Raw genomic sequence first — 27029 nt, 5'->3', positions numbered from 1 at the left:
GTCTTCTTGCCTAGGAAATCCCATGGACAGAGGAGCCTGGCGGGCTACAATCCATGGGGTCACAGAGGTCAGACATGACTTAGAGACTAAACAGCAACAACTGCCTTAATACAGCCTGCCCTGCTACCGTGTAGGTTTCTTGGAGGCCAGTCATGCTGTACACAATTGGCAAATAGGGTGTGATGTCAGACTGTCATGAACGCCATGATGTCAGATTATTAGAAAAGCCCTGTTGGTTCCCATGATTACTCACAACATGCTAATGTCTGATCTTTGGGCATTTGGTTTTCATGAGACATCCTTTTATATGTTTGTAAATAGCTAATCTTGTCTCCCACAATCTTCTCTTTTCTCATGCATCTCTCAGTTGTATCATTAGATCATTAACTCATGCTAATATCTGGAAGACTTCTCAGAAAGCTTTTCGCAATTAAGAAAAATCCTTAACAATCTAAGAAGATCCTAAAATGCTTTTTCTGAGTGCAAGCAGTGGCTGGTTTAGAGGTTTCATAACCACTCTGCTTTCTGGTTATATCAGGATACCCAGCAACGTTGTGGGCACAAATGAAACTGGGGTTGGGTGGGTCATTTCCCTGCTACATTAAGATAAATGAGTAATGAACAAGCCTATGCTTTGGGTCCTATTTTAAGTGAGATGAAAGTGGTCTTTATTAGAGGTGAATCTCCACTCTCTTCCCACCCCCGAGACTGTCATTCCAGATTTAAGGTTGCAAATGACTGGCTGACCCTGAGATGGGTACAAAGCAAATTTGGTAGAGATTTAAATGAGCTTTTTTTTTTTTAAACATGAGAAAACAAAGTGAAGTTTATTAGCATCTATATCTCCTGTATACATGGGAGATACCCAGGGGAAAATGAGTAATTCCAAGAATTCAGGATTAAATGCCATGTTTACAGAGGAAAGGGAAGAGGGAGACATAGGTCTCTTGGGGGAGAGAAATTGATTTTTAGGAAAGACTATGGGCCTTTAGAGGTACAGATGGGAGGCAGGAGAGCTAGTGACCAAGTTTGTCTAGGTGTGGAGCCAACCTCTAGTCTCTCCTGGGACAAGAATCAATATTGGTATTTTTTCTTTCCTTAATTAGGACTTTTTATTGTTTCTGTTGATGTTGAAAAGTCCTGCAGATTTTGAATGGTCCAGCCCAGTTCTATTTTTTCCCATAAGCCTTGTTAATGTTGGTGTGTGATTTTGCAGAAGATACAGTTCCTCTGGAATGTATATATTAGCCTTACAGCAGAAACACCTATGTTCAGTTTTATAACTCCACCCTGCTATTTTTGCTCTGAGTGACTTCCTTCCGTTAGCAGGCAGTGACTTCTCAGCGACACCGAAGCCACAAACTGGTGCAACCAGAGACAGCACAGGTGGGGAGGAAAGAGAAAGTATGTGTGTGTCCAGGCTCCCAGACACCAAAATACAGTCTGTCCCAACAGAATAAGGGAAAGGCGAAAGCAGATCATAACCTTTACAGATAAATAACATAACTTCCAGTACACAGGGGCAGTCCAACAAGGAATATCACGTCAATCTACTTGATGCATATGCTTGTAAATTAAAAGTGAAAGTTTTAGTTGCTCAGTCATGTTTGACTCTTTTGCCACTCCATGGATTATAACCTGCCAGGCTCCTCTATTCATGGAATTCTTCAGGCAAGGATACTGGAGTGGGTTGCCATTTCCTTCTCCAGGGGATCTTCCCGACCCAGGGATTGAACCCTGGTCTCCTTCACTGCAGGCGGATTCTTTACACTTGGGTGGTTAGCAGTCTTGTGCCTGGGAAGGGAACACATTTGCAAGTCTAATGCTGGGGATTTGAAGGCTCTTTTCACTTCCTCACTTGTGTCTGCACCCTTTCTTGTTGCTGCCAGCCTCATTTTCTTCACTGAAACCAAATATGCAGTCGATCATGTAGTAGAGTTCATGCCTTTTGTGACATTTAGGGTAACTGTCCTGTTGACATTGTGGCTATTCACCTGAGTGATTGACCTTCTACAATTGAAGTCTTATACGTATGTTTTCAGTATGATTATTTTGAAGAGAAGCTAACCATTTCTTTAGGTCTGTCTTCAGCATTATAATGGTTGTGCTTCTACTATTGACCCCAGAGTAGTAAGATACTGTCTGGTCACTCCAGGAATTCACAGGGGTGAATTCAAGAAAACCATGAAGACTACAATATGTGCCTTTTGGATAATCTCATCCCAGTTCTTCCAGAAATTCAAGAAATCTTTCTCCTGACAAGTTTGTGAAAGTTTAAAATGACCCAAAATTCAAGGTAAATATTTTCATCATTAGCATTTTCTTTCCTTTAATAAATGATAGAATATGCCTAGAGAAATGTAGAAGAAAGTAAAAAAAATTTAAACAGCACTTTTCTGTAGTACTTTTTAGTTCACACAGCATAAGTGAAATTTTAACAAAAAACTATTATGATCTCAATCTGCTAAATAAAATGTGCCTTTCAACAGCCAGCTTGAAGCTGAGCTGGTATGAACATCATGAACACAAAAGCACACCACTGGGGTATTTTAATGTCTTTGTTTGATATCTGTGAATTCAAAAAAGCTTTTAAGCCGTAAATAGAACCCTACCTTTGTCATCTTTAAAATCTCTGCATCAGGTAGGTTAGTGTTGAATGTCACATCTTTGATGTAGGTTATTGCAATTTCATCCCCATCCATCTCCATATACATTTTCCACTTACAGTCCTGGAATTAAAAGAAAAATTACAGAATTTTAGAAAGTAAAGCAATTTTTTTTAGTCTCAATGTTTTATAACACATGAAGTATTCTCAATGAAGTATTATTGTAATTTTTTTTCCCTTTATCAATAAGAGGACATGAAATTAGATCTCTTTCTATATCTAAATAACCCCCAGGCGGGGCAGTCTTGAGACACCATTTATCAATCTAAGTGTTCTATTAATAGGAGTTGCAAACTCCACACCTTAAAGGGGCCAGGCAGATAAAAATGAGTAAAGGCAGGCAGTTAAAAGCCTTAAATTGTAACCTTTCAAAATAGACCCATTTAATTTACATGTTGAACATTGTAGGGATATTTCCCCATTGACACAAAGAAATGTGGTCTTCCCACTATTTTGAAATATAAGACTCTCTTGATCTACCTTTCACTTTCCCAGTATTAATAATGACACAGATTCAAGAAATAGCTTCATTTCTTCTTAACAGGAAATGTGAGTCTATATGGTGATGGGTAACTGGTCCAACCATTGGGGGAGGCATGAGGGGAGGGTTAGACTCTCTGGGGACCTAAAGGGCAACTGCCCTAAAGGGGCAGCCATTACTCATCTTCTGTTGATTGTTCCCATGTGGGAATGTGAGCCTGGTCTTGCTAGGTCCTTAAGTGTTTTATAAAAAGTTGGCTATCTGGTTCTTATAAGGAACCTCTTGGTTTTTTAAATGATAGTACATTAATTAAATTTTCAGTAAAATGATCATGTGATAAAAAAGTGCTCTATAACATTAATCATCAGGGGAATGTAAATTAAAATCACAATGAAATCCCACTATACACCTGCTACTGCTACTGCTGCTAAGTCACTTCAGTCGTGTCCGACTCTTGTGAGACCCCATCCCTGGGATTCTCCAGGCAAGAACACTGGAGTGGGTTGCCATTTCCTTCTCCAATGCATAAAAGTGAAAAGTGAAAGTGAAGTCGCTCAGTCATGTCCCACTCTTCTCGACCCCATGGACTGCAGCCTACCAGGCTCCTCCGTCCATGGGATTTTCCAGGCAAGAGTACTGGAGTGGGGTGCCATTGCCTTCTCCACACTATACAGCTACCAGGTGGCTAAGACTGAGAACATCAAATGTTGATTATGAGTTGGAGCTATTGGATTGTTGGTGGGAGTAAATGGTAAAATCACTATTGGAAAAGTTTTGGCAATTTATTACAAAACTAACCATATATGTATTCTATGACCCACAAATTCTACTCCTAAGTATTTACCCAAGTGAAATGAAAAAAGATATGTATGGTATTGTTCTGAGCAGCTTTATCATAATAGCTAAAGAAAACTGGAAACAGGCCAAGTGTTGATCAATTGGAGAATGAATGGACTGTGATATTTTCATGGAGTGGGATATTACTTAGCAATGTAAAGGAATGAATTATTGATACATGCAACAACATGGATAAGTCGCAAAAGCATTACAGTGAGTGAAATCTTGTACAAGAAAAAGAACAAACTAAGGCTTCAATTTACATGAATTTCTAGAAGAGACAAAACCAACCTACAGTGGAAAATATTCAGAAAAGTGGCTGCTTCTGCAGATGGCAATTGACTTGGAAGACACATGAAGGGAATTTCCAAGGATGCTAATGCTCTACTGATAGAAGTTTGGATTATATTGTCGCTGTTGTTTAGTCGCTAAGTTGTGTCCTCCTCTTTGTGACCCCATGGTCTGTAGCCCACCAGGCTCCTCTGTCCATGGGATTTCCCAGACAAGAATACTAGAGTGGGTTGCCATTTCCTTCTCCAGGGGATCTTCATGACCCAGGCTTAGAACCCGCATCTCCTGCATTGGCAGGCGAATTCTTTCCCACTGAGCCACCAGGGAAGCTGAGCTGGGTTATAAAGGTGTATGCATTTGTTAAAACTTAAGTGTGTATACTTAACATGTGAGCATTTCTTATCAAATTCTAGCCTACTGAAATATTTAGGAGAAAGTATACTGATATCTCCATATTACTTTAAAATGCATCAAAAAATAAGGATTGATAGATGGCTAAAAGGATAGAGAGATGTAACAAGTAGAATTAAATGCTTCTGTTTTAATCTAGGAGGTGAGTATGCAAGAATTTCTATAACATTTTTTCAACTTTGCTCTTAGAAAAATGCATCAATAAAAATGTTGGGGGGTAAACACTGTGTATGCAATTAAAAAGAAAAAGAAACCCATGTCTGTGCACCAAATTTGACTCCTGGATCATAAATTCATTTTCTGTCTTATATTATTAGATAATAAAGGATTCTGAGAGATTAAGGATAATGCACTAAGTACCTTATACCCCGAAACCAAAACATGCTTTCACATCAGCAGACTTGGAATGTTCCCTAAGCAAGCTCAGACACAATTATTAACGGAAGAACAGGAACAAAGAGACTGTTGAAAGCCTGTTGGCTTCAGCAGGAAGCTGGAGGGGCCCTACGTTTTAGGAAAGCTTCTAGGGGAATGGCAGAACCAAGAAGGGCCCAGGCCTGAGGCGATGGTCCCTCTTTGCCCAGCCACGTTCACAAGGTGGAGAGTCAATTAGTGAAGGAAAAGTTCTATTCAATAACATGAAAACCTTGCTCTTGGCTAACACAAGTCAAATTAGTCGCTCAGAATTGACAAATCTCTCAGTATTTCTTTATTTTGGAGCCACTACTACCCTGGCAACGTGAGCCCTGAGATAACTGGGCAGGATAATGACTCTTTGGTGTCATGATTGCTCTTCTCTGAAATAGCAAGAGCCTCCTCAAGGCAGTGGCTAGAATAAAAAGCCTTAGAAAAGACGAGTTTACTTAGTTCTGTTTTTTCTGCCTTCCAAGTTTTGGAATGAAGTTAGTCAAAAGCACAGTTAAAAGACCTTGAATTGTGGTGCAAATGCCTGACACCCTATGTTTCACCTCTGTGACCGCAGGTCCCTCCCAATCAGAGGCTGAGGGGAGCTCTGCATTAGAGAAGGGGCTTCAGAGGGAGCCCAGGCTGGGGGTGCTTACTGTGCTCTCGGCGTCTTGCTGGGTACTGACACTGTGCTGTTTTATTTGATACCTATAATGACCCTGCAAGTTAGCTTTATTTTCCTGTCAGGCAAGTAAGAAAAATGAGGCTTAGACAGATTAAGGAATTTTTCTAGGGTTCCCTGGCCAGGAAGTGATACAGGTGGGGTTAGAAAAGCAGAGCTGCCTGGCTCGGAAGTTGGAGGAGAAAGCAATAGGGAGGGCGACTGGGAGGTACAGGATGGACTCACTGGCTGGTTGTCAGAGCTCCAGAGTGGGACCAGCTATTGACCACAGGCCAGAAGGAGCAGGGCCAGTGAAGACTTTGCCAATACAACCAAAATAACAAGTGCTCACAGGCCCTCCCCTGCAGCCCCAGCTTCTTGTTCCCCAAAATCCAATGTGGAGAAACAGGATCAACAAGTAGGGTTACAGACCTTTAATTTTTTAATTTCTTTTTCTCTTATCTTAAAGCAAGCCTTTTACCTGAACCATAAAAGAAGATAGCGAGAGAAGTAATAAAACTATAATCAGAGAAGTTATAAGACAAGAGGGGCATTATCCATTCATTAAAAAGTAGGTACTGGTGGTTGCAAAACTGGGAGAGAAAGAAAGGAAATATGAAGTGCGCACCCAAATGATTAACTTAATGTGTCAAGGTAGTGGTGGTTTAGTTGCTAAGTCGTGTCCAATTCCTGTGACTCCATGGACTGCAGCCCACAAGGCTCCTCTGCCCATGGGATTTCCCAGGCAAGGATACTGGAGTGGCTTGGCATTTCCTTCTCCAGGGGATCTTCCCAACCCAGGGATCGAACCTGCATCTCCTGCACTGGTAGAAGGATTCTTTACCACTGAGCCACCTGATATAAGCCCTAGGTATCTTCAGGGTATCTATGATTTCATTGTTCCTTAGTTAAGAAAAGTAATCTACAAATGAAGTAATGAAATTCTTTAAATTTTACTCAGTTTTAAATTACCCATTTTAATTTTTAAAAATGAAAATCTACTCATTATAAATTTTAAAAATGAAGGTATTCCTGGCATTTTTGTCATTTGGTGAGCCAGAGGTGTCCAAGAGCATTCTCCACGACTCCCAGGATTTAAACAAATTATTGATTTCCATAGGACCCAACCATGGACGGAATGCTGGGGAAGAACTTGTCTTAACCAATAGATCACTGGAAAGGACCTCATATGAATGAAGTGAATTAAATCACCAACAATATCACTAAAAATAAAAATTCTACATATTTATGAGCCTAACAAAGAATTTTAGAGGCACAGTTGCTAGCTTTTCAGTTTCTTGCTAGTGATAGGAACCAGATAGTGGGAATATTGGCTCTGATTTAAAAACCACTCAATTTGCTAGGGAGAGCTATTGATTTTGGTTTGATGTGAATGACAGAAATGTGGGTGTTGATATTTGAATCGGAAACATTCAAGAGTCATATTGGATGTCCGTGAACAACTCTCCATCCCGACAGGCAGAAATCAAAAGCAGACAGCTCTATTCTCTGAGAGCCCATGGGGGCCTTGAAGGACTCCTTTTTGAAACTCATTTCACCCCTGGCAGTCTGCAATGGTTCTATTATTCACTCATCTGGTTTAAGGTGTTGAGGATTCCTATTAGAATGGAAACAATATAGAAAAGGGTCAGACATTGAGCCATCACTAGGGGAGGTGAAAGATCACAAGTTTAAAGTCCAACTACCTGAGCTGGAATCCCAGTTTTGCCACTTTCCCCCCAACCTCAGCCAAATTATGTAACCCGTCTGGATCTTAGTGTTCTTTTAACTACAAGTGGGTTGTTGTATTTTGATTAAATGAGATAATGTAAACAAAGTACTCAGCACTGTGCCAGAGCCAAATTAGGAGTTCCCAAACACGTAATTACTTGGGGAAGGGATGGATTGGGAATTTTGGATTAGCAGATGCAAAGTACTATATATAGATTGGATAAACAGGTTTAGCTGTATAGCAGAGAGAACTATATTCAATATCCTATAATAAACCATAATGGAAAAATATGAAAAAGAATATATATGCATATATGTATATACTTTACTCAGCTTTATATATATATTCATGTATATATATGCATATATATAGGACTTTACAGGTGGCACTAGCGGTAAACAACCTGCTTGCCAATGCAGGGGACGTAAGAGATGTGGATTGCAGGTTCGATCCCTGGGTTGGGAAGACTCCCTGAACGAGGGCATGGCAACCCACTCCAGTATTCTTTCCTGGAGAATCCCAAGGACAGAGGAGCCTGGCGGGCTACAGTCCATAGGGTTGCACAGAGACAGACTGAAGTGTCTGAACACACAAACATATATATATTTCCTGTATGGTAGAAATTAATATAACATTATAAATCAACTATACTTCAATAAAATAAAAAAATTCAATATAAAAAAAGAAATAATTACTATTGTTGCCAATATTGGTCACCAACAGAGCTCCAATTTGTTATTACATTAGCCAACCTGTCATCTAGCAGCCATCTAAGGGAGCGGGCCAGAAGGTGAGTGAGGCAGGAAGGTCTAAAGAGTGTCTAGAATAGATACCTGGCCAGAGTGGATAGGCTGTGTCAAAGCAGCTTCCTTGGGCAGGAGTTTGGCCCAGAGGACACTGACTAACTCTGTTGCCAGGGACTTTGTTGGAAAAAAGAAGGTGCAGTCAAGTGGCAACATAACCACAACTGCTTTTATAAAGTAAATAGAAGTAAAAAAAACCTCACATCTTCTTACATAGATGGATTAGACAGCACCAATTCTGCCCTTTCCAGTTTCAGCAGATCTGATGTGGGCCTCCAAAGAGAAACCAGCAGATTATTGGAGGGATAATGGCTATGAAATATGATGGACAGCCAGAGAGCCTTATCTTGGATGAGGAAGCTGAAGTAGAGGAGAATAAGTTAACTCAACCAAGATCACACAGAGAGCATGTAGTGGAGTTCAGAACTAAACCAAGGAGACCTATTGTGCTATGAAGAGTAGCTTTCCCCTCAGACTTTTCTGAATCCTGAACTTTGCTTGTTATGGGTTAACAAAAGTAAGAATTACAGTCCAGAGGAGTTCCACCTTCCAAAGTCAACAAGTAGTCCAAATTATCTTGCGAGTTCTTTTGTGGGACTCCCTGGCAGAGACGGAAATACTGAGTCTCCAATAAGTCCAGCAGAGCCAGTTTCCCTCTCCTTTGTTGAAAAATACCATTGTTAAACCTGAATATGGTGCCATTTCACTGTCTGTAAGCTCCTTTTCTTGACTGATTGGGCCAGAATCTGGAATCACAAACATTTCCCTCCAGCCCTGGCTTAGGCTTCATGACTAGGGAGGCCTGCCACTTTCCAAAGCAGAAACAGCCTTCTCCCTTCTGTTTGCAAAATCACGGGCAGGTCCTGACTACCACAGAGTTTCATGTCACAACTAGATCCCCACCCGAGAGGATCCCCAGTGTTCAGATTTGTACCCTGCACATCTCTGCTGCTGTCACTTCAGTCGTGTCCGACTCTGTGCGACCCCATAGACGGCAGCCCACCAGGCTCCCCGGTCCCTGGGACTCTCCAGGCAAGAACACTGGAGTGGGTTGCCATTTCCTTCTCCAATGCATGAAAGTGAAAAGTGAAAGTGAAGTCACTCAGTCGTGTCCGACTCTTCGAGACCCCATGAACCGCAGCCCACCAGGCTCCTCCGTCCATGGGATTTTCCAGGCAAGAGTATTGGAGTGGGGTGCCATTGCCTTCTCCACTGCACATCTCTAGGGAGTGCTAATTACTAGTCCATAGGGGAAAGGCAGTGGACCAGAAGCAGAAGCCCTGGGAAGTTCTTCACTGGGGCTGAATTCCAAAACCTTTGTACTAGCTAGATAATCTGCCCCTCAGGGCAAACCTACAAGACAACTCCCCTCTCTGTGGCGAGAGGGGAGTTCTTGCATTGGAAACTGATGAAAAAACTAGTTCTGTTGAGCGCCCAGGATATGTACCATTTATCTCGGCAGCTGCTGAAATACCTGGATAATTTTAGGAGCAAGTATGTGGTTAATGGAGGATGAGAAAGCATTCCATTTGAACTGCTTCTGCATTGCCAATTATATGAAAATTTTTTCTGAATTAAGATTACTGGCCAAGTAAAACAGAAACTCTTACACTGGGAAGATAACATTCTAAACAACACTCAGTTAATGCTAAATTAAGTATCTCTTTGTGAGAAATCACTATTACATTCTCTGCAAGCTGTTTAAAATTCTTTGGAGTCCTAGGCTAATACATGTGATTCTAAACATAGACATCCCTTCTCCCTCTCACAAAAAAAAAAAAAAAAAAAGGAAGGAAAGAAAAAGAACTCATCAGGATAGAGGTAAAGTTTCTAAATAGAAAAAGTGATTGAAGTTAGCACAAAAGTTATACTTAAATATTATATTAAGTTCTGGGCAATTCAGAAACAACAATCTCTCTATGTTTTTTTTCCTACCAAAATCTTATCACAAACATGAACATTATAGGTAAATCTTTAAAAGTCTAGGAGCAAGATTATTCAGGACATTTGAGGAGAAAATAGACCTCCACATTGAGCTTTCAGGCTCCTATAGATGATCTTTATCTGAAGGTTACAGACATAAAAAAATTTTTAATGTATTTTTTATTGAGGTATCAGAGGATGAGATGGTTGGATGGCATCACCGATGCAATGGACATGACCTTGGGCAAACTTCAGGAGATGGTGAGGGACAGAGAGGCCTGGTGTGCTGCAGTCCATGGGGTAGCAAAGATTCCAACACAACTGGGTGATTGAACAACATAATTTGCATACAGTAAAATGTACAGGTTTTTAAGTGTACAGTTCAATGAATTTTAACAACTGTATACACCCATGTAATTACGCAAATGGGCTTTCCAAGTGACTCAGTGGTAAAGAATCTGTCTGCCAATGCAGGAGACTTGGATTCCATTCCTGGGTTGGGAAGATCCCCTGGAGAAGGAAATGGCAACCCAATCCAGTATTCTTGCCTCAGAAATCCCATGGACAGAGGAGCCTGGCAGGCTACAGTCTATGGGGTTGCAAGAGCCGGGCATGACTTAGAGACTAAACGACAACAAATTAAACAGGTAAGATATTCCACTGCCATAGAAAATTCCCTCAGGCCCTTTTCCAGTTGACATCTCCACAACCAGAGGCACCCACTGTCCTGATTTCTACCACCATAGATTAATTTTGCCTGCTATAGAACTTCAAAAAATTGGGATTTTATAGTGTGGTGATTTGTAGCAAGTTCACTTAGCTACACCTGGCATGTCCAGTCAAATGGAAGAGATACAGGTTTTTAAAATCCCCATCTCCACCCTGCCCCCTTCTCCATGACCAGAGAAAAAGTAAAATCCCACTGGAGAATGCCCAAGATTCTAGCAAAGAGGCCCTTCCACCTTAAAAAAAAAAAAAAAAAGGCCTCTACTGAGGACATATTTTAAAATCTAAGAAATAGAGGTCGAAATAAACTTTTTAAGATTCAAGAGGGGGGGAAAAAGGGAAAGAGTCTCATAGCAGGCGACTGACTATTTTGAAATGTAAGAAGTCATACAAGATGAAATAAAAGCATGATAGAAATGTTGGTCATGCTGGTATTAAAAGTAGTAAGATGTTGATGATTTAGGCCTCCGAAGGCTCCTTTACATGCATTGCTATTATCTCGCTCAGCTGCTGGAACCTGCTGTTTTAAAGGCAGGAGAGAGGAACATCCCATGATAGCACCTGGGTTATTTATCATTATGTATAACCCTGCTACACTCTATTTTATTATGCTGCCTTTAAAAGGAAGATAATGCAAGTATGGTTAATTTGCCTCTCTTCTTTATCTATATGGTGTCATGACCCATCACAGCTTTGTCCCACGAGATGTGTTTTTCAACCCCAAAGAAATCCACAAGAAACTCTCCCTAAAAATTCCATTAATAACCTCTTTCAGCGCACATAGGTTGCAGGGTCTGGAACTAAGAATGTTTTAATCTCTCCAGCAAAACAATGTCTCATAATGATGCACAGGACTATTGCTGTACTGATGAAGAATCATACATAATTCAGCACCTTTCCTTGGCACCACTGTGATGTCCTCATTAGCCGTGGCTCACAGTGTCTGTCAGATGGTGTCCATGCGAACGCAGGCATTATATTGTCTTTGAGATGTGCAGCTGCTTCCATGACACTGCCAGTATATAAAAACATGACGCCAGTTTGTTTTATTTAGTGCTAAACCTTCCAGTTTGTAAAAACAAGGCTGACACAGAGCCTGACATGAGGCAGTGAAAATAATTAGCTCTCATTTTCTCAGCCTCCTATTTCCTTCTCCCTGCTGTGTTCTCTTTCCACTAAACCACCACATGTCAGTCGAAATGGGAGGCAATTAGTGGGCTCATTTCAGTCCCCACAACTGTGCTGAAAAGAAAGTATTTATGATGGCACAATGAACAGCTGAAAGATTAAATAACATTTGCCTTTTGAAAAGAAAATGACTTCTAGCTAAATGGGCAATTTTTGATTATTCTCAAACAAGCTTAGAGTAGTTGGTTTTTAAAATACAAGAAAGGAAAATGAGTCATTTTTAGGTGAAAGAATCAAATAAAACTTGACACAGTAATGCAAATAACTGATGTTTTATTGCAAAATATGTAAATGCGTTATACCCTTAACAATGGCTTGTGTCTAAGGTCAGGGCAGACCGGTGCCAACTAGACACCACTGGAGATAAGGTTGTTCTGTTGCCTTTTGGGGGGTTTTTATTTGAGTTATGGATGGAAAAAAGACTTTAGGGATGGTGCTAAAATAAAGTGAGAAGTCAAGTGAGGTATACTTTCATATGATGCATTACATACTTGACTACCTAAAATGGCTCAGATGTTAGTTGACATATTTGGAAAAGGCTTTTTTATTTACTTATTTTTAAACTGCATTTGAAATTGGAAGGTACTAAGAATTCATCTCGGAAAAAAAGAATGGTAAATCTTCTTATTGATTTTTTAATAATTAAGAATCTATCCTGTCTCCAACTAGATTTCTTAACCAATACAGAAAGTGGTCTGGCTTACCTAATTACTGCTTAAACTGTTAATACTACAGAATGGGCTACAAATAAACTTTTACCCAGGACTTTTACTCAAAATACAAAAGTATTTTACTCAAAATACAAAAACAGCTCTTTTACCTACTTACTTCTCCTGCCTCCTCCCATGTCTCTAGAGATGACTCCAAGAAATACACTTTTTTCTATTTTCTTTTAGAATACAATTTTTTGAAAAAAGAAATAACAAGATTGTCCCAGTTAGTAGGCATCCTTATTCTCAGTTCACATCTTAATGTTGATGTGGTTGTCATATATCTTTGCTTTTCCAACATAGTGCTTTTAATTTTAGTTCAAATAATCTGTCCTTGTACAGTTGATTATTTCCAAGATCTAAATTTTGGTTCAGGAAACACAAATCACTGTGAGTTATGGAGGCCGTCTCTCTGCAGATCCACAAAGACTTTTCCAAACCTGCTTCTAAAAGCAAAGATCTCTGTTATTATCAACAACTGTGCCTGTCATCATGGAGTTGCCAACGGTGGCTGTTAGAGGCATTTTAAAAGGCAGTCACAAATTTAAGTCTTGTTTCTCTGTTTCTATAATTACATTCTTACTTTTTACAAACTCAAATCCTAAGGAATGATTCATACACTATGGGCAGTGTAGTTGTACGAGCCAACAGCCACCCGAGGGGATCTAAGCCAACAGTGGGTTTCTGGGGAGCTTGGAGCTCTGTGAGCTAACTACACATTTTAATATAGCTGGAAACCAGCAATAAGATGTTTGTGATTTATTTAAGCCTATGTTTCATCATGCATGCTTCCGTGCTACTCATGATTTTGAAAGGACCACATAATCTTGATCAAGAAGACTAAGAGTGATTCAGTCTGTGCTGGGGCCAGCCCTCATGAGCTGACTACTTTCGTCTCTTTCCAACTTCGAGTTTGGTGATGTCAGACTGGCAATTTGAAATTGGCCATAGAAGGAGTATTGACACCATGGAAAACTGCAGACACTACACGTCAGGGTTGGTTTCCCTGTTTACTAGACATATTCTGGCACACCAGTTCTACACATGACTATCAGTCCATCAGCAATGATGTACTGGACACCTCTCCAGTTTTGTTTTAGTTCTATAGGAGGCTGCCTGGCCTGTTTGACAAAGCATATAACCAATGCTAATTAGAAATCAGCAGCAAGTCATGTGGTCAAATTCTGAACTGTACTTGTTCCTTTGCTGTCCACTAAAACTTGTATTTCTTACAGAACCCTACCACTGCAAGCTTATATACTGAGGACTACAAACACGTACTTGTGTACATGTATCTTTATCCTCAAAAATAGTTGGTCATGGAAAATCAACTTTCCTACACTGAATTTTTCATAAACGCTAGACATATCAAAGTAAGGCAAAGCACTGCCTTTCAGTTCTGAAATTACAAAAGGTGTTGGCTTTTTACTTCCTTACAAAATCCTGTTCTTTGTGCTCTATTTTATTCATGTTTATCTATCCATTTATAAAAACTATATAAAAGGAGGGAAAAAAGCCCTATTTGACAGTTTTTGATATTTATAGTGCTTTGAGAAAGGGCCTGGAGATTCAATTAAGTTTATTAAATGCCACATTTTATAAGCAATCTAATAAAGATGTAAAAGCACAATAGTGAGTGGGAAGTATTTGTAAAAAGCAGCATTTTTAACCTATAGATGAAACAACCAGAGAAGCAAAACTATTGACTGAATTTCCTGGGTTGGGGAGTGGCAGAAAGGGGCCAGGTGCTTACAGGGACGGGTGGAAGGAGGGATGGGGAGGGGACACAAAAGCCTTCTACTCTGAAGCGGGCAATTGGTGCCGCTTCCACCTTTTCCAAATGTCCCTTCTTGTTTTCTCTTTCTGGTTTGCTTGCCTCTTCAAATGCTGCTGGAAGCCTGTCTAATTAAGGGTCCGCTGGAGCCAAGGTGTCCTTCCCCAGGCTTCTCCCCTAAAGCCCATCTCTTCTCTACTGCAGGGATCCACTTAGACTCATGGAATCCCAGCTTCAATCAGGTTTCCTTGCCCCATGGGGGAGAAAACGGACTAAGGACTCAGGAGCGAAGTCTACAACTGTCCAGCACTCACAAGGAATAGATGGCTCCTCGGAGAGTCCCCTCCTAACTCTGCTTTTGAATTTTTATGACACAGAGTCTCAAAAGGAGCTCGGTGAGAAAACTGCTGGGTAATTTGATAGTTTATTCCTTGGCAATTTGAGAATCAATGCTCCTGACTGGCGAGTTGATAAGAGATATAATAAGAAATTCTGTGCACCTGAATATTCCAATAAAATGGGTGGTTGCCACCCTGGGGAGTGCATGAAGCTGCCTGAGATTCTGTAAGCCACTTTCCTTCTGTAGCAAGTCAAAGGCCTTAGGTTACAAAACACAAGGCACCTTCTACATGAAACAAAAATAGTGGTGGTTTAGTATTAAATGTCCAAAAAAGTGTTTGCCTTTTTACTGCCAATGCACCTATTTTGGGGACTGAATCTGATACTTTTCAAGGGCTTTCCTGGTGCCTCAGTGGTAAAGAATCTGCCTGCAATGCAGGACCTGCAGGAGATCAGGGTTCAATACCTTAGTCAGTAAGATCCCCTGGAGGGGAGCATAGCACCCCACTCCAGTACTCTTGCCTGGAGCATTCCATGGACAAAGGAGCCTGGTGGGTTACAGTCCATGGGGTTGCAAAGAGTCGGACATGACTAAAGTGACTTAGCACGCATGATACTTCTCAGAAAGAAGCAGTATGACATGGTGCCTGAGGCCTTGGGCTGGACCTGCCCCTAACTAGGTAGGGACTCTGGGGGAGGAGCTCTTCCTCTCCCCTCCTTGGTTTCCTCCTGGTCTAATACAGGGATACTCCTCCCTGTGAGGGTGGGCTATAATGATCACACCAGAAAAATGTTTGCAGAGTACTTGCCACAGTGTCTGGGTGAGGTATGAAATAATAATAATTATCATAAGCATTTTAAGCACTCGCCCAGGAAACCTGAGCTGAGAAAGACCCAATTTCTGCCAATACCACTGTCAACTTCGAGGCTGCCTCAATGCACAATGTTCTTTAAATTGATAATTAATTTTACTCTGTAGAAATGGGTAAATGGGTGAAACTCATTCTCAACTTCTTATTAATTTAAATTGTCAGGAAAGTCTTTGGTCCACTTATTTCTCCTGCCAGGTTGTCTCAGAAAAGGAAAGGAAAAAGGATGTTGGTTTCATTGGTGGACAAATTCTTAAATCACTCACGGTGCTGGAGTCTGATGAGGGCCTGGTCATCTCGAGAGGTGGGGTCACAGTCAGGGGCTCTGACCACTGGAGCTGGCAGAAGCTCCCAGACATGAAAAGCTTTCCTTGGTTTGGCCTCACTTATGTACCATAATCCATCTGGTTGTAAAATGAAGCTTAAAAAACGGAATTTAGCCTGAGTTCTTTGACCATAAAAGTTGACAGGTCTTACAAGGAAAGCCTTTGTTTTCTACATATATTTGTATATTTGTGGATAAGGCCATATTTCCATTGTTTCCTCTCAGTAGGCCAGTTTCTGCACAACAAACCAATTTTAAGTGGTAGCTAGCTGGTGGCCCTTTTCAGAGGCAGTGGGAAAACACAGCTACTATTTTCATGATAAAGTCATTGCCATACATTATTTCCAATAGCTGCCTTTAGAACACATCTTTCATTTTAATTGTTTGGAGAGAAGTTCCAAAGCCTCAATGTTCTCATTTAACTTATTCCAGTCATGAAGATGGGGGTAAAGGCTGCACCTTCTCCATAAAGATGGGCTTATGGGAACTCAGTTAATTGGAATTTTGAGGATGTCTTTTTCTCTTGGGTTCCACCTTGAAGGGTCAATGTAACAAGGTTTTCATGTGGGGAATTGAAATTGCAATTTAAAGCACATTTGTGAGAAGATATTTCATAATGTTAGGATATAGCCTAGCACATAATTGGGTAATTTAGATCTGGACACTAATTTACTCGAGGATTATTTTGTGAATGTCTCCAGATGGCTTAAATATCTTGGCCAGGAGTGAGAGCAAGTACATGTTTAATATAAAGGTTATGATGAAGATGTAATTTCTGGTCTCAGCTCTATCCTCTCCTCACCCTAGGCTGGGAACACACTTTCTCTAATCAAAAATGACAATACCATGTGCCTTATGCATCTCACAGAAATGCCAAGGAGGGTAAATGAGGTGACAAGGATGAAATAACTTGAGCTCTTCGGAAAGAAGGACTCTCTAAGCCTAAGTTTTAAACATATTCAGAAAATTATTTGCAAAGGACCATGAGCCTTTTGAGCTCATATTCAAAACATCCCTCCAAAAAAACTTTTCCTGGAAATTCCCTGTAGGTCAGGACTCCACGCTTTCACTGCTGACTGAACCCCTGATCGGGGACCTAAGATCCTGCAAGCCACAGGTACAGCCAAAAAATTGGGGGGGGGAGCTTTTCTTTTCTTAATTAACCTCACCCATTCCAGTTACTTCTTTATACTTTTAGTGCCTTAGTGTTACATTTGCACTGTATATTTCACTCTTCATCTATTGCATTATGATGTCATCTAGCCAGTCGCTCACCCTAGAAACCTGGGCAGCATCCTGGCTCCTCCCTCAGACCCCAGCTCCAGCTAGAGATGTGGTCTCATCAGTTCTTTGGATGCTGGAACTTCCATGGCACTGTCATAGCCTCAGCTCCTGGCCGTTTTCACCTGGTTGTCTCTGCCATACACAGGTCTTTCTCACCCTGTCCTGAGTGCTTTACAATTCATCCAGCTCACCTGTGCTTTTCGGAGATCATTTAAAAACATAAATAGCATCCTCTCTTGCTGTTCAGTTGCTAAGTCATGTCCAACTCTTTTGTGACCCCATGGATGATTTCCCAGGCAAGAATTACTGGAGTCGGTTGCCATTTCCTTCTCCAGGGGATTTTCCTGACCCAGGGATTGAACCTGCGTCTCCTACATTGCAGGATTCTTTACCACTGAGCCACCAGGGAAGCTTCTATACGCCATGCTTAGAACTCTTCAAACTCCTTAGCTTAGCACACAAGACAGCACTTTTTCTGGTCTCCAGTCACCGTTGTGGCCTAAACTCTCACCATTCTATTCCACCTACACTATGATAAGTTGCCCCAGAGGCAGCGAGGTTTGAGTTGTGAGGTCTCATAGAAGTTAGCCCAAAGAAGAGCTACCTGTGTTTTCCTAGCTTCTGAACTTTTGTACATGCTGTCCCTTTTGCCTTCAATGTCTTCTCCCTAACATAACAGTTCTTGATAGTTTTGAAATTTTAGTTCAAGCATCACCTCTACCATGAAGACGTCAAGATCCTCCTTTGACTCCTTTCTGCACCCCTTTCAGTGCTCATCCACTGTGCTTTCACTAAATGATGTGCATGATATTGTAAAAATGCATCATTCTGTATTAAAACCATTCATTGATCTTGTCTATTTCTTCCCATAGACTGTGGGTTTCTTGCAAGGCAGTGCTATACCTTTAAACTTTACATTCTGAGCATCTAGCAAAAAGCCAGGCACACAGTACGTTCTTGGTAAATTTCTGCTGAGTGGATGGATGAAATTATTATTCTGCATGGGTGACCAAGGATCAGCAAATAATCAAAAGTTCCAGTGACTTGAGGCCTTGTGGATAAGCAATGACTCAAGAAGTCTATATACTATCATGGTCAAAACCATACTACTGTATTTGGTCTCCAATATTATTTATAGCTTCTGATTTTTACTGTGTGTGTATTAACAAGTCATTTCTTTGTGAATTGAAAATAATTTTCTTGGCTGAAACTACTCTTGACAAGTCTTTTTTAAGAAAATTCTTGCCCCTTCTTTTACCTCCTACAAGCCATAAAAATGTTTAAACACAGAATACTCATAAATTAAGTTCCATAGAGCTGTAGATGCCAAAGAAGACAAATTACAATGTGCAACTTATTTATCACCAGATGGACCTAGGGTATCCCCAGGCACAGACTCTCAGGATTGGAAGGGCCCTTGGTTATTGTTGGAGAGGAGCTTACTCTCCTATGCCCCCTTCTATAGCTGCTTCTATCCACAGGAATGAATAGACAGTGATCCGATCACAGAGGAAGAAGAAAAGCGATCCTACACCAGACACCTGGAGTCAGAGCAGCTTTCACTCATCCAAGTTCTGTGGCCCAAACAAGGAGCCTAAGATTTCCATTCAGCGAGAGCATCAATATACCTGCAGTGGTACAAGTAAAACACTCTGTGAGGTGTCTAGAAAGAGCATCTTTTGAAGCCCCAGGTGAAACTAACCCCTTGCAACAATTTCCTATCATTCCCAAGCACTGGTTCCAGGAATGGCCTGGGGTAAGCAAGGTTTAATTAGTGAGGGCCAGTGGGCCAGCTGTGCCCACCAGCTCTCCCAAAGCAACGGGCTCAGGTAGTGAGGAGTTGTATTTACAAGGTCTCTCTGTGGCATCAAAGCAAAGGTACCAATAGTGCAGTAGTTAAGAGCTTGGTTCTGGGGTCAGAGAAGCTTGTGTTCAGGTCCTTCTTCTGCTACTTGCTGGTTGTGTAACCCTTGGACAAATTATTTAGCTTTTCAGAGCCTTAGTCTCATTATGTGTAAACCTGAGTCCTACATGCCTGGAACACAATGAGTGGTCCCTATTAGTAGACGTGATCACTATTACTAGCTATTCATAGTAATCCAAAGTAACACAAACCTATTATGATTCCAATTCACATGCCATCTAGCCCACACCATTTGCCCAGATTCTAAAAATAACATCGAGTAGCACTCCAACTGGATGAGAATTGGTCAAAAGTCCTGCCACCCCATTTAGAGCTGATAATTTGGGTTTCCATTTTGCCTACAGTTCCATTCTTGGTATTGTTCTACTCTCAATATTATAAAAGTGATTTTCCTTAAAAAACAAAGAAACTGGCAGGACTTTCCTGGCAGTCCAGTGGTGAAGACTCCATGATTGAAAGGCAGTGGCCCCGGGTTTGAGCCTGGTCAGGGAGCTAAGACCTCACATGTCATGAGGCATGGCCAAAAAATTAAACAACAACAAAGACCCAAAGAAAATGGAATCAGGAAGCTGTGATACCAGGAAGCATAAACGATTACTCTAGTGTCTGTGCCCCCAACCTTAACTCCCACCCCTCATCCTCCATGGTTTGCAGTGAGTTTCCTTGAGGGTTTGGGTGGCCTCACACAGGACTCTTCAGCTAGATGAGAAAGATTCCTAGATTGACTTACAGAGGCAGTTGGCAGCCTTTCAACTAAATTCTATTTTATAAAGTCTATAAATGTTACCAGCTGGTAGGGGGTATATAAAACCACTGAGTTACAGGAGAGAAAAGGAGTAAATTAGACTGAAATTTATCCAAAGGACTTAAAATGTGATTTACCTGTAGGCCAGTCCCTGGTTTCAAGTGAAAACCAAAAACGAGTTCAAGATTCACTATTTTTTCCTCATTTTCTTCTGGTTCACCTGCTGAGCCCTGAAACAGAAAACCAAGCACTGTTTATTTCGTATAGTGTTTTAACTTTTACTTCTCATGTAAAGGAGATGATTTCCCAGCACTTCTTTTTCCATTCTAATCTACTGTTTAACTTCTAATTTTTTTTTATTATGCCACACATTCCAATTGCTTAAAGCAAGAGAAACGACGTATTAAGCCTTTGGAAACTTTTTTTTTTTTTTTTTTTTTTTTTAACCGTACGAATGACCTTTTATTGTTTGGAGCGGGAAGTGGAAGAGGGGATAGATATGGCAGCTCCGGCTCTTGGGGTCGCTCCACAGACTCAGTCGCCGCCCTCGAAAAAAAACTGGAAACCTTATCAAATGATTTGTCTCATGCACTACAAACTGAATGCCACCATCTTACATTTTTCACAATGCATCTTGTGCAATTTTCCCCTAGAAATGTATCTTTGTCCCTTCACCTTGAAAGTTTCACAACACTCGAGATATTTACACCCTATTCCCAAAGAAGAATGCAGTTCCTAGAGTATCTGCAGATGGAGGACCAAGCAGAGGAACAAAATGAACATTTGAGGACTCAGAGATGGAAAACTAGAATGGTTAGTGAATGAGAAGAATTCTGTGTACTTCCTACAAGTATCTACTAGTTTTATAACAAACTATGCCAATACCTTTAGACTATATTTAAACATGGGGCTTTTCAGGTGATGCTAGTGGTAAAGAACCCGCCTACTAATGCAGGAGACATAAGAGAGGCAGGTTCGATCCCTGGGTTGGTAAGATCCCCTGGAGGAGGGCATGGCAACCAACTCCAGTATTCTTGTCTGGAGAATCCCAAGGACAGAGGAGCCTGGTGGGCCACAGTCCATGGGGTCGTGAAGAGTCAGACACAACTGAAGTGACTTAGCACGCATGCATGTTAAATATATTGCTTAACATATGTTATTCAATGTTATTTGTTATTCAAACAATAAAACTCCTACCCCTCAATGCAAGAAGTCATCCAGAGCTTAGTGTGTGAATTCCTTTAGCAGTTTCCATGTTGGACAAAGTTCTGCAGAGCCAGGTGGGAGGCCAGAAGTCCTTACCTGTAATGTTAGCCCTTATGTCCCCAAGCTACTAAGGTGACATGTGTTGTTCTTATCATGACTGTGATGTTAATATTTCAACTTGCAAGGAACAAGGGTATTCAATATATGCACATCCTAAGGTTTGCTCAAAGGGCCTTTTGTTGGACAGATATGATTGAATTTCACTTCAAACAACAGTTCCCGACATTGGCAAATTTAGGTGTGGATGTGGCAGGTGCATATGTCAATAAAAGGTGCATATTCTTAGCAAGCAAAAACCTTACTTACCTTAATCAGTGGTGGGAAGTGAAACAAATTTAGGTAATCGTGGGTTAATTTCTCAATGGCTGACTGTAAAAAAAAAAAAAAAATTATTAATGACCTGATAATGCCAAGAAAGGATTAAAATTATTGTGCACATATAAAGGCATTCTTTATTTATATATTCCACAAAATGCCTTGGGGATGTTACTATCCAACATCTATTGAGAATAAACCTGATTGTTCAAAGTATTATAGGTAGTTTTATAATTATTGAATGGAACAGGAAGATATTTTAAAGATGTTAAACCTCAGAGTAAAAAAAAAAAGTAAAAGCTTTCTTCAAACTCTGGTAGAGTACAGTAGTAACAAGTTAATATTCTAGGGTAGAGAATGCAGTCATCACCTCGAGTAACTGTGGGAAAAACAACAAAGAACACGAATATAGCGCCAGAGGCTCCCATTAGGGCTAAAACCTCAATGAAGGGTTTACTGCACTGTGCGGGCTTTCCCATGGATTTGTGTCCAAAGCTCTGTCCCCCAGTGGAGCACAAAGAACTCTTAAAGGAAAGGAGCACAATTTAAATTATGATTTTTTTTCATACTCATCAGGTATAATCCAGCTTTTCTGCGAACCAAACATATCACATAGAGAGTAAAAAAGTACCAACGTGAGAAAAATGAGATGCATTTTTTAAAAGTGAAATGAAAGCCATTGACACCTGACAATGTAATCAGCACTTATTGGATATTTGGCTTTATTCTTTCGACACGGGCTTCCAGGCTCAACAAGGCGGGAGCCAAGACAGGCTAAACAGGACAGTCAAATAGCAAAAGGGTAGGTGGGCAGACTGTCCACTTTCCAGTTTTATGATCTACCATCTGCGGGCTGAGAGGCTCACTCACCTAGAAGTTTTACAAAAATGCCCTGCCTGCCTCAGTGGGAAAACAGAGCATGGAGGACACTTTCTCACCCTCAGGATTGGAGGGGTGGGGTGGGGTGGTGTGTGTGTGTGTGTGTGTGTGTGTGTGTGTGTGTGTGTGTGTAAAAATGCCCTGCCTGCCTCAGTGGGAAAACAGAGCATGGAGGACACTTTCTCACCCTCAGGATTGGAGGGGTGGGGTGGGGTGGTGTGTGTGTGTGTGTGTGTGTGTGTGTGTGTGTGTGTGTGTGTGTGTGTGTGTGTGTGTGTAAAAATGCCCTGCCTGCCTCAGTGGGAAAACAGAGCATGGAGGACACTTTCTCACCCTCAGGATTGGAGGGGTGGGGTGGGGTGGTGTGTGTGTGTGTGTGTGTGTGTCTGTGTGTCTGTGTGTGTGTGTGTCTCTGTGTGTGTGTGTGTCTCTGTGTGTGTGTGTGTCTGTGTGTGTGTGTGTGTGTGTGTGTGTGTGTAGACCACTCTGACAAGGACCAGGTGGGCTCCTCCAGGCTGGAGGTCCCTTTGTGGTGTCCCATTCCGAATGGCCCAGCTTGAAGGATCCTTTCTTTATCTTCATTGCCTTAAGAGTATATGCAATATATCCCTTTCTGCATTGGCTTGGCCAAAAAGTTCGTTCAGTTTTAAGTAAAACTAAAAGACATATTTCATTTTCGCCAAGACTTTATTGAACAATGTATTCACTAACCAACGAACTTTTTGGCCAAGCCAATACGTGGAATCTAAAATATGACACCAACGAACCTATCTATGAAAACAGAAACAGAATCATGGACATAGAGAACAGACAGGGGGTTGCCAAGGGGGTGGAGGTTGGGTGTGAGGTTAGAGTTAGCAGATGTAAGCTGTTGTACATAGAATGGATAAATAACAAGGTCTGACTGTATAGCACAGAGAACTATATTCAATATCCTATGATAAACAGTAACGGAAAAGAATCTTTCCTTTTTTTTTTTTTTTTTTTAAAGAATATATGCAGGATGCTCCCAGACCTCCCATGGAAAGGTTTGTTTCCATGATCCTTTCCCCTTATTCTTTCCCTCTCATATACGTTTATTTGTCAGAAGTGCCTGGGACCCTAGCTGAGATTAAGAGAGTGTCACCTGTGGGCTGAGCACCCCCAACCCTTCCCCACCCCTGGAACAGCCACTGTTAACACAGCCCTGGCTTTGGCAGAGGTGGAGGGTCTGCAAAGCTGACTTTTGAGACCCCCACCTCTGGGGACTCACTGTCTTTCTGTGCACAAGCAGACTCTTCCAGGAGCTTGAGGGGTGTCTCCAGTCCCCGCAGATGCTGGTCACACCCTTCCTTTGAAACTCAGGATAGCCACTCTACTCCCAACTGCCAAGACTTCAAATTAAGAGAAGCTGTATGTACATTTTATCTCTTTTCTGGGATGTAAATTCCTTAAGGGCAGGATTCTTTGTTTATTCACAGGCCCAGGACTCTGATTAGCAGGTATCCACTGTATTTGTTGAACAATAATTAGTAAGTCTGGACATTGCTTGCTTTAAGGATACCAACCAGCATGGAGAGAAACTTAAGACTGTCCTAGGCTGAGTCTGGGAATATTGAAATCACTGTGACTGAGAGAGAGGCGAAGGGGAGTTGGGAGCTTCTTTTTGGCACCTGCTAAATAGGACACGATTTACCAGATCTTTCTTCGAATCCTGAAACACCTCTCTCTGTACCAGAGAAAAGAATATTTCCTACTGTGGGCCATCTAAGCCAGCATTGCTTTTCAGGATGGATTCGCCCACAGTCATAGGTTGAGATTAAATTATTTATCAGCATTTGAAGTGTATGTGTGTGCATGAGCTTTCCTGTCCATCTTCTGAGAGGGAGCAGATGATAGGTTAAGGTTAAGCCATCAGCCAAAGGGTGCTGAGGGGCTGTAAGGATATCTTTATATGGATCCAGGGCCCACAGGATAGGAGTGGATGTGTTCTCTTTGAACTTCAGGGGAGATTTCCCTGGAAAGCCTGGTATCAGTAGCCCCAACTGAGGAAAAGGGAACAGTTATTGGCATGTTGGTAGAACCTTTGTCACAATGTGGATTTGGATAAGAAGTTGCTTTTTCTACATTTCCTTCTTTATTCTATCTTTCTTCTTTCTAACTCATGCCTACCCCTCCAACCACTGACACTGGGGTTGAGGTGGTTTAGAGAGCAAATTTGATTTTCTCATAAGATTGCTCTTGAAACACACCTCTGATTAATAACAAGGTGCACACAGATGCAAGCAAGTGAGGTTTGGTTTGAGTAACTAAAAAGCAAAACATAACAAAGAAACAAAATATCAGATCTGGTTGTTAAACTACAAAAAAAAAAAAAAAAAAAAAGAAAGAAAGCAACAACAAGAACAGAGGTTTAGCCTTGAAAGGGTTCAAGACTAAAGTTTTGGGGGGAAATGTTAGGATTTCCCGAGAAGATGAGAGATAAGAAGATACATATAGTGGTGTCTGTTTGGGTCAAAATTTGGAAGATTGCAGACCGAACACACAATTCCTATGGCTTTAGATGCTGTGGTGCTTCAAGCTTCAGTCAGTCTACAGACATGCTCTGGCATTGTTGGGGTCCCTAATGGATATCCAGTCTGGCCTCAAAGGAAGTCACCTCCTACTGCCTGGGGGCTGGCAGCTCTGCATGCACACGCAGCCTTAGCGTACAGGACGCTTCCTCCCACTCTGAGGCCTCGCCACAGGTGGTGCCTTGTTCCCAGAACACCTCCACCCCGTGTCCTTCACCTGCTCAACACCTCCTGGTTCTTCAGCTCTCAATTCCTTCCTAACCCCTTCACAGAAGCCATTCCTCCGCCCAACCTCACCTCTCCTTTGTGGCCTTTCTTAAAGCTGTCGTGTTAATCATTTTTGCATGATCAATACCTGTCTTCTCCACTAGACCAGAGACATCCTGAGGACACAGGGTGCTATGCAGAGTATCCAGGTGACTTCTGCTGGTTTGGGGATTATGTGGAGGAAGTAGGCGTCCCATGGGGGCAGCAGCTAATGCGCAACTGGTATGAAGTATGGCGCTATGACCATCAGCTCAGCCTCTAACATGACACATGACCCACTCCATAGTAAGCGCTCAATAGACATCTGCTGACGGAATGGTCTCCCTTTCTGAGGTACCTTTAAATGGATGATGTGCCCCTTGGAGATGATGCCCATGTCTTTCAAGTCTTCTTCCTCGAGAAGAAGCAGTCGCTTTCCTGTAATGTTGTTTTCCTTAAACAAGCTTGCATACACACTCATCTCTGCTGAAGAGTCACCTGAAGGGAGGGATTAGAAGGCAGAATAAAATTAGACTCAGTCACATCCCAAGCAAAGTTAACTCCATGAATTAAGAAGGTAAGTTGTTCCACTTGCCTTTTCTGACGAGCTGCTGAACCCAAAAATACTGTGGAAGAGAGGACACACATGGTTTTGAAGATTCATTCATGGTCAGTGGCCAGACTTAACAGTAAGACACATAGTTGTTCATTGGGTAAAATATGTTTAATTCTTGCTCAACTGCAAAGGGAAAACCGAAGATTTTCTCTTCATTGTTTTAAAGCTTCAAGTTTTCAAATTGGAGATACCCCTCCCTTTGGGGATCTTGGGCCCTTGGAGGACTACTGGTTTTACTTCTTATTTGAAACACATTTAAAAATCCTTTTGAGAAGATTCTTACTTATAATGCCCTTTCCATTCATGTGCCAGTGGTCCGCTGGGGTGTTCAAGGGCACTGGTTTACCCAGGAATTATAGAAAAACAGGGACCACATGGCAGTGGGCAGAAAAATGGATAATATGCATCCTCTGTTCTAGGCCTGGTCGTGATGTAGCTCTGTGGCCCAAGACAAGTTAAAGCATGGAGCTTTCTACACAGAATGAGGTTGGACGCAGCGACCTCAATCCTTGACTCACTTGGCACGTGTTTACCGTAGCCCCTCACACTACCCAGGCAAAGGGAGACAGAATGGTGGGGCCAGACCCAGTTCTCTAGGGAGCCTTTGACCTTGGAATTTTATTTAAATGGTTTGAAAACCACTCAGCCTCAGAGCAAAGACTAAAAATAGCTGTTGGAGTTCAGTGCCTTTGAAAACATTTCTTCTCAAATGAAACAGGCCAACTTTGCAGCAGGGGATGAAGGCATTATATCCAGGTCTGTGAACAGAGGAGATCCTAAGTCCTCTCTCCTTGTTAAGCAGGGCTGGCAGGAAATTTAGAATCCCTGGGGGCTCAGGGAATGGGAAGTAGAGGCAACAGGTGCCAGCGTCCTCCCCCCATGGAAGCCACAGGGATGAGCTCATCTGAAAGTAGCATCACTTCAGCAGAAGACCAAGGGCAGGAAGGGATGTGCCCCGGTCCAAAAACCAGACTGAGTCTGGTAAACCTTCCAGAGACCTCCCCAAGAATTTCTAGTAACAAGTTGGATCTTGGGGTACCAAGTCTGTTTCCTGGGGTGTG

General features: G+C 41.6%; 1 protein-coding gene across 3 annotated transcripts in view; it reads right to left on the bottom strand.

The window, feature by feature from the left end:
• MAP3K20 (mitogen-activated protein kinase kinase kinase 20) overlaps positions 1-27029 on the bottom strand; it is a 171022-nt gene that overhangs the window by 10081 nt on the left and 133912 nt on the right. For all 3 annotated transcript variants that reach the window (XM_065931774.1, XM_065931775.1, XM_065931776.1), the window contains exons 13-17: positions 25948-25978; positions 25711-25850; positions 21667-21729; positions 20232-20324; positions 2613-2729 (exon numbers count right to left, since the gene is read on the bottom strand). In XM_065931774.1, the coding sequence (XP_065787846.1) occupies positions 2613-2729; positions 20232-20324; positions 21667-21729; positions 25711-25850; positions 25948-25978 (444 nt within the window). The remainder of the gene's footprint in view (positions 1-2612; positions 2730-20231; positions 20325-21666; positions 21730-25710; positions 25851-25947; positions 25979-27029) is intronic.

This window comes from Muntiacus reevesi, chromosome 3 (assembly GCF_963930625.1).
Source record: "Muntiacus reevesi chromosome 3, mMunRee1.1, whole genome shotgun sequence".
Lineage (NCBI taxonomy): Eukaryota > Metazoa > Chordata > Mammalia > Artiodactyla > Cervidae > Muntiacus > Muntiacus reevesi.
Note: the sequence above shows the minus strand (reverse complement) of the source record. Positions and strands in the feature narration are given on the sequence as shown.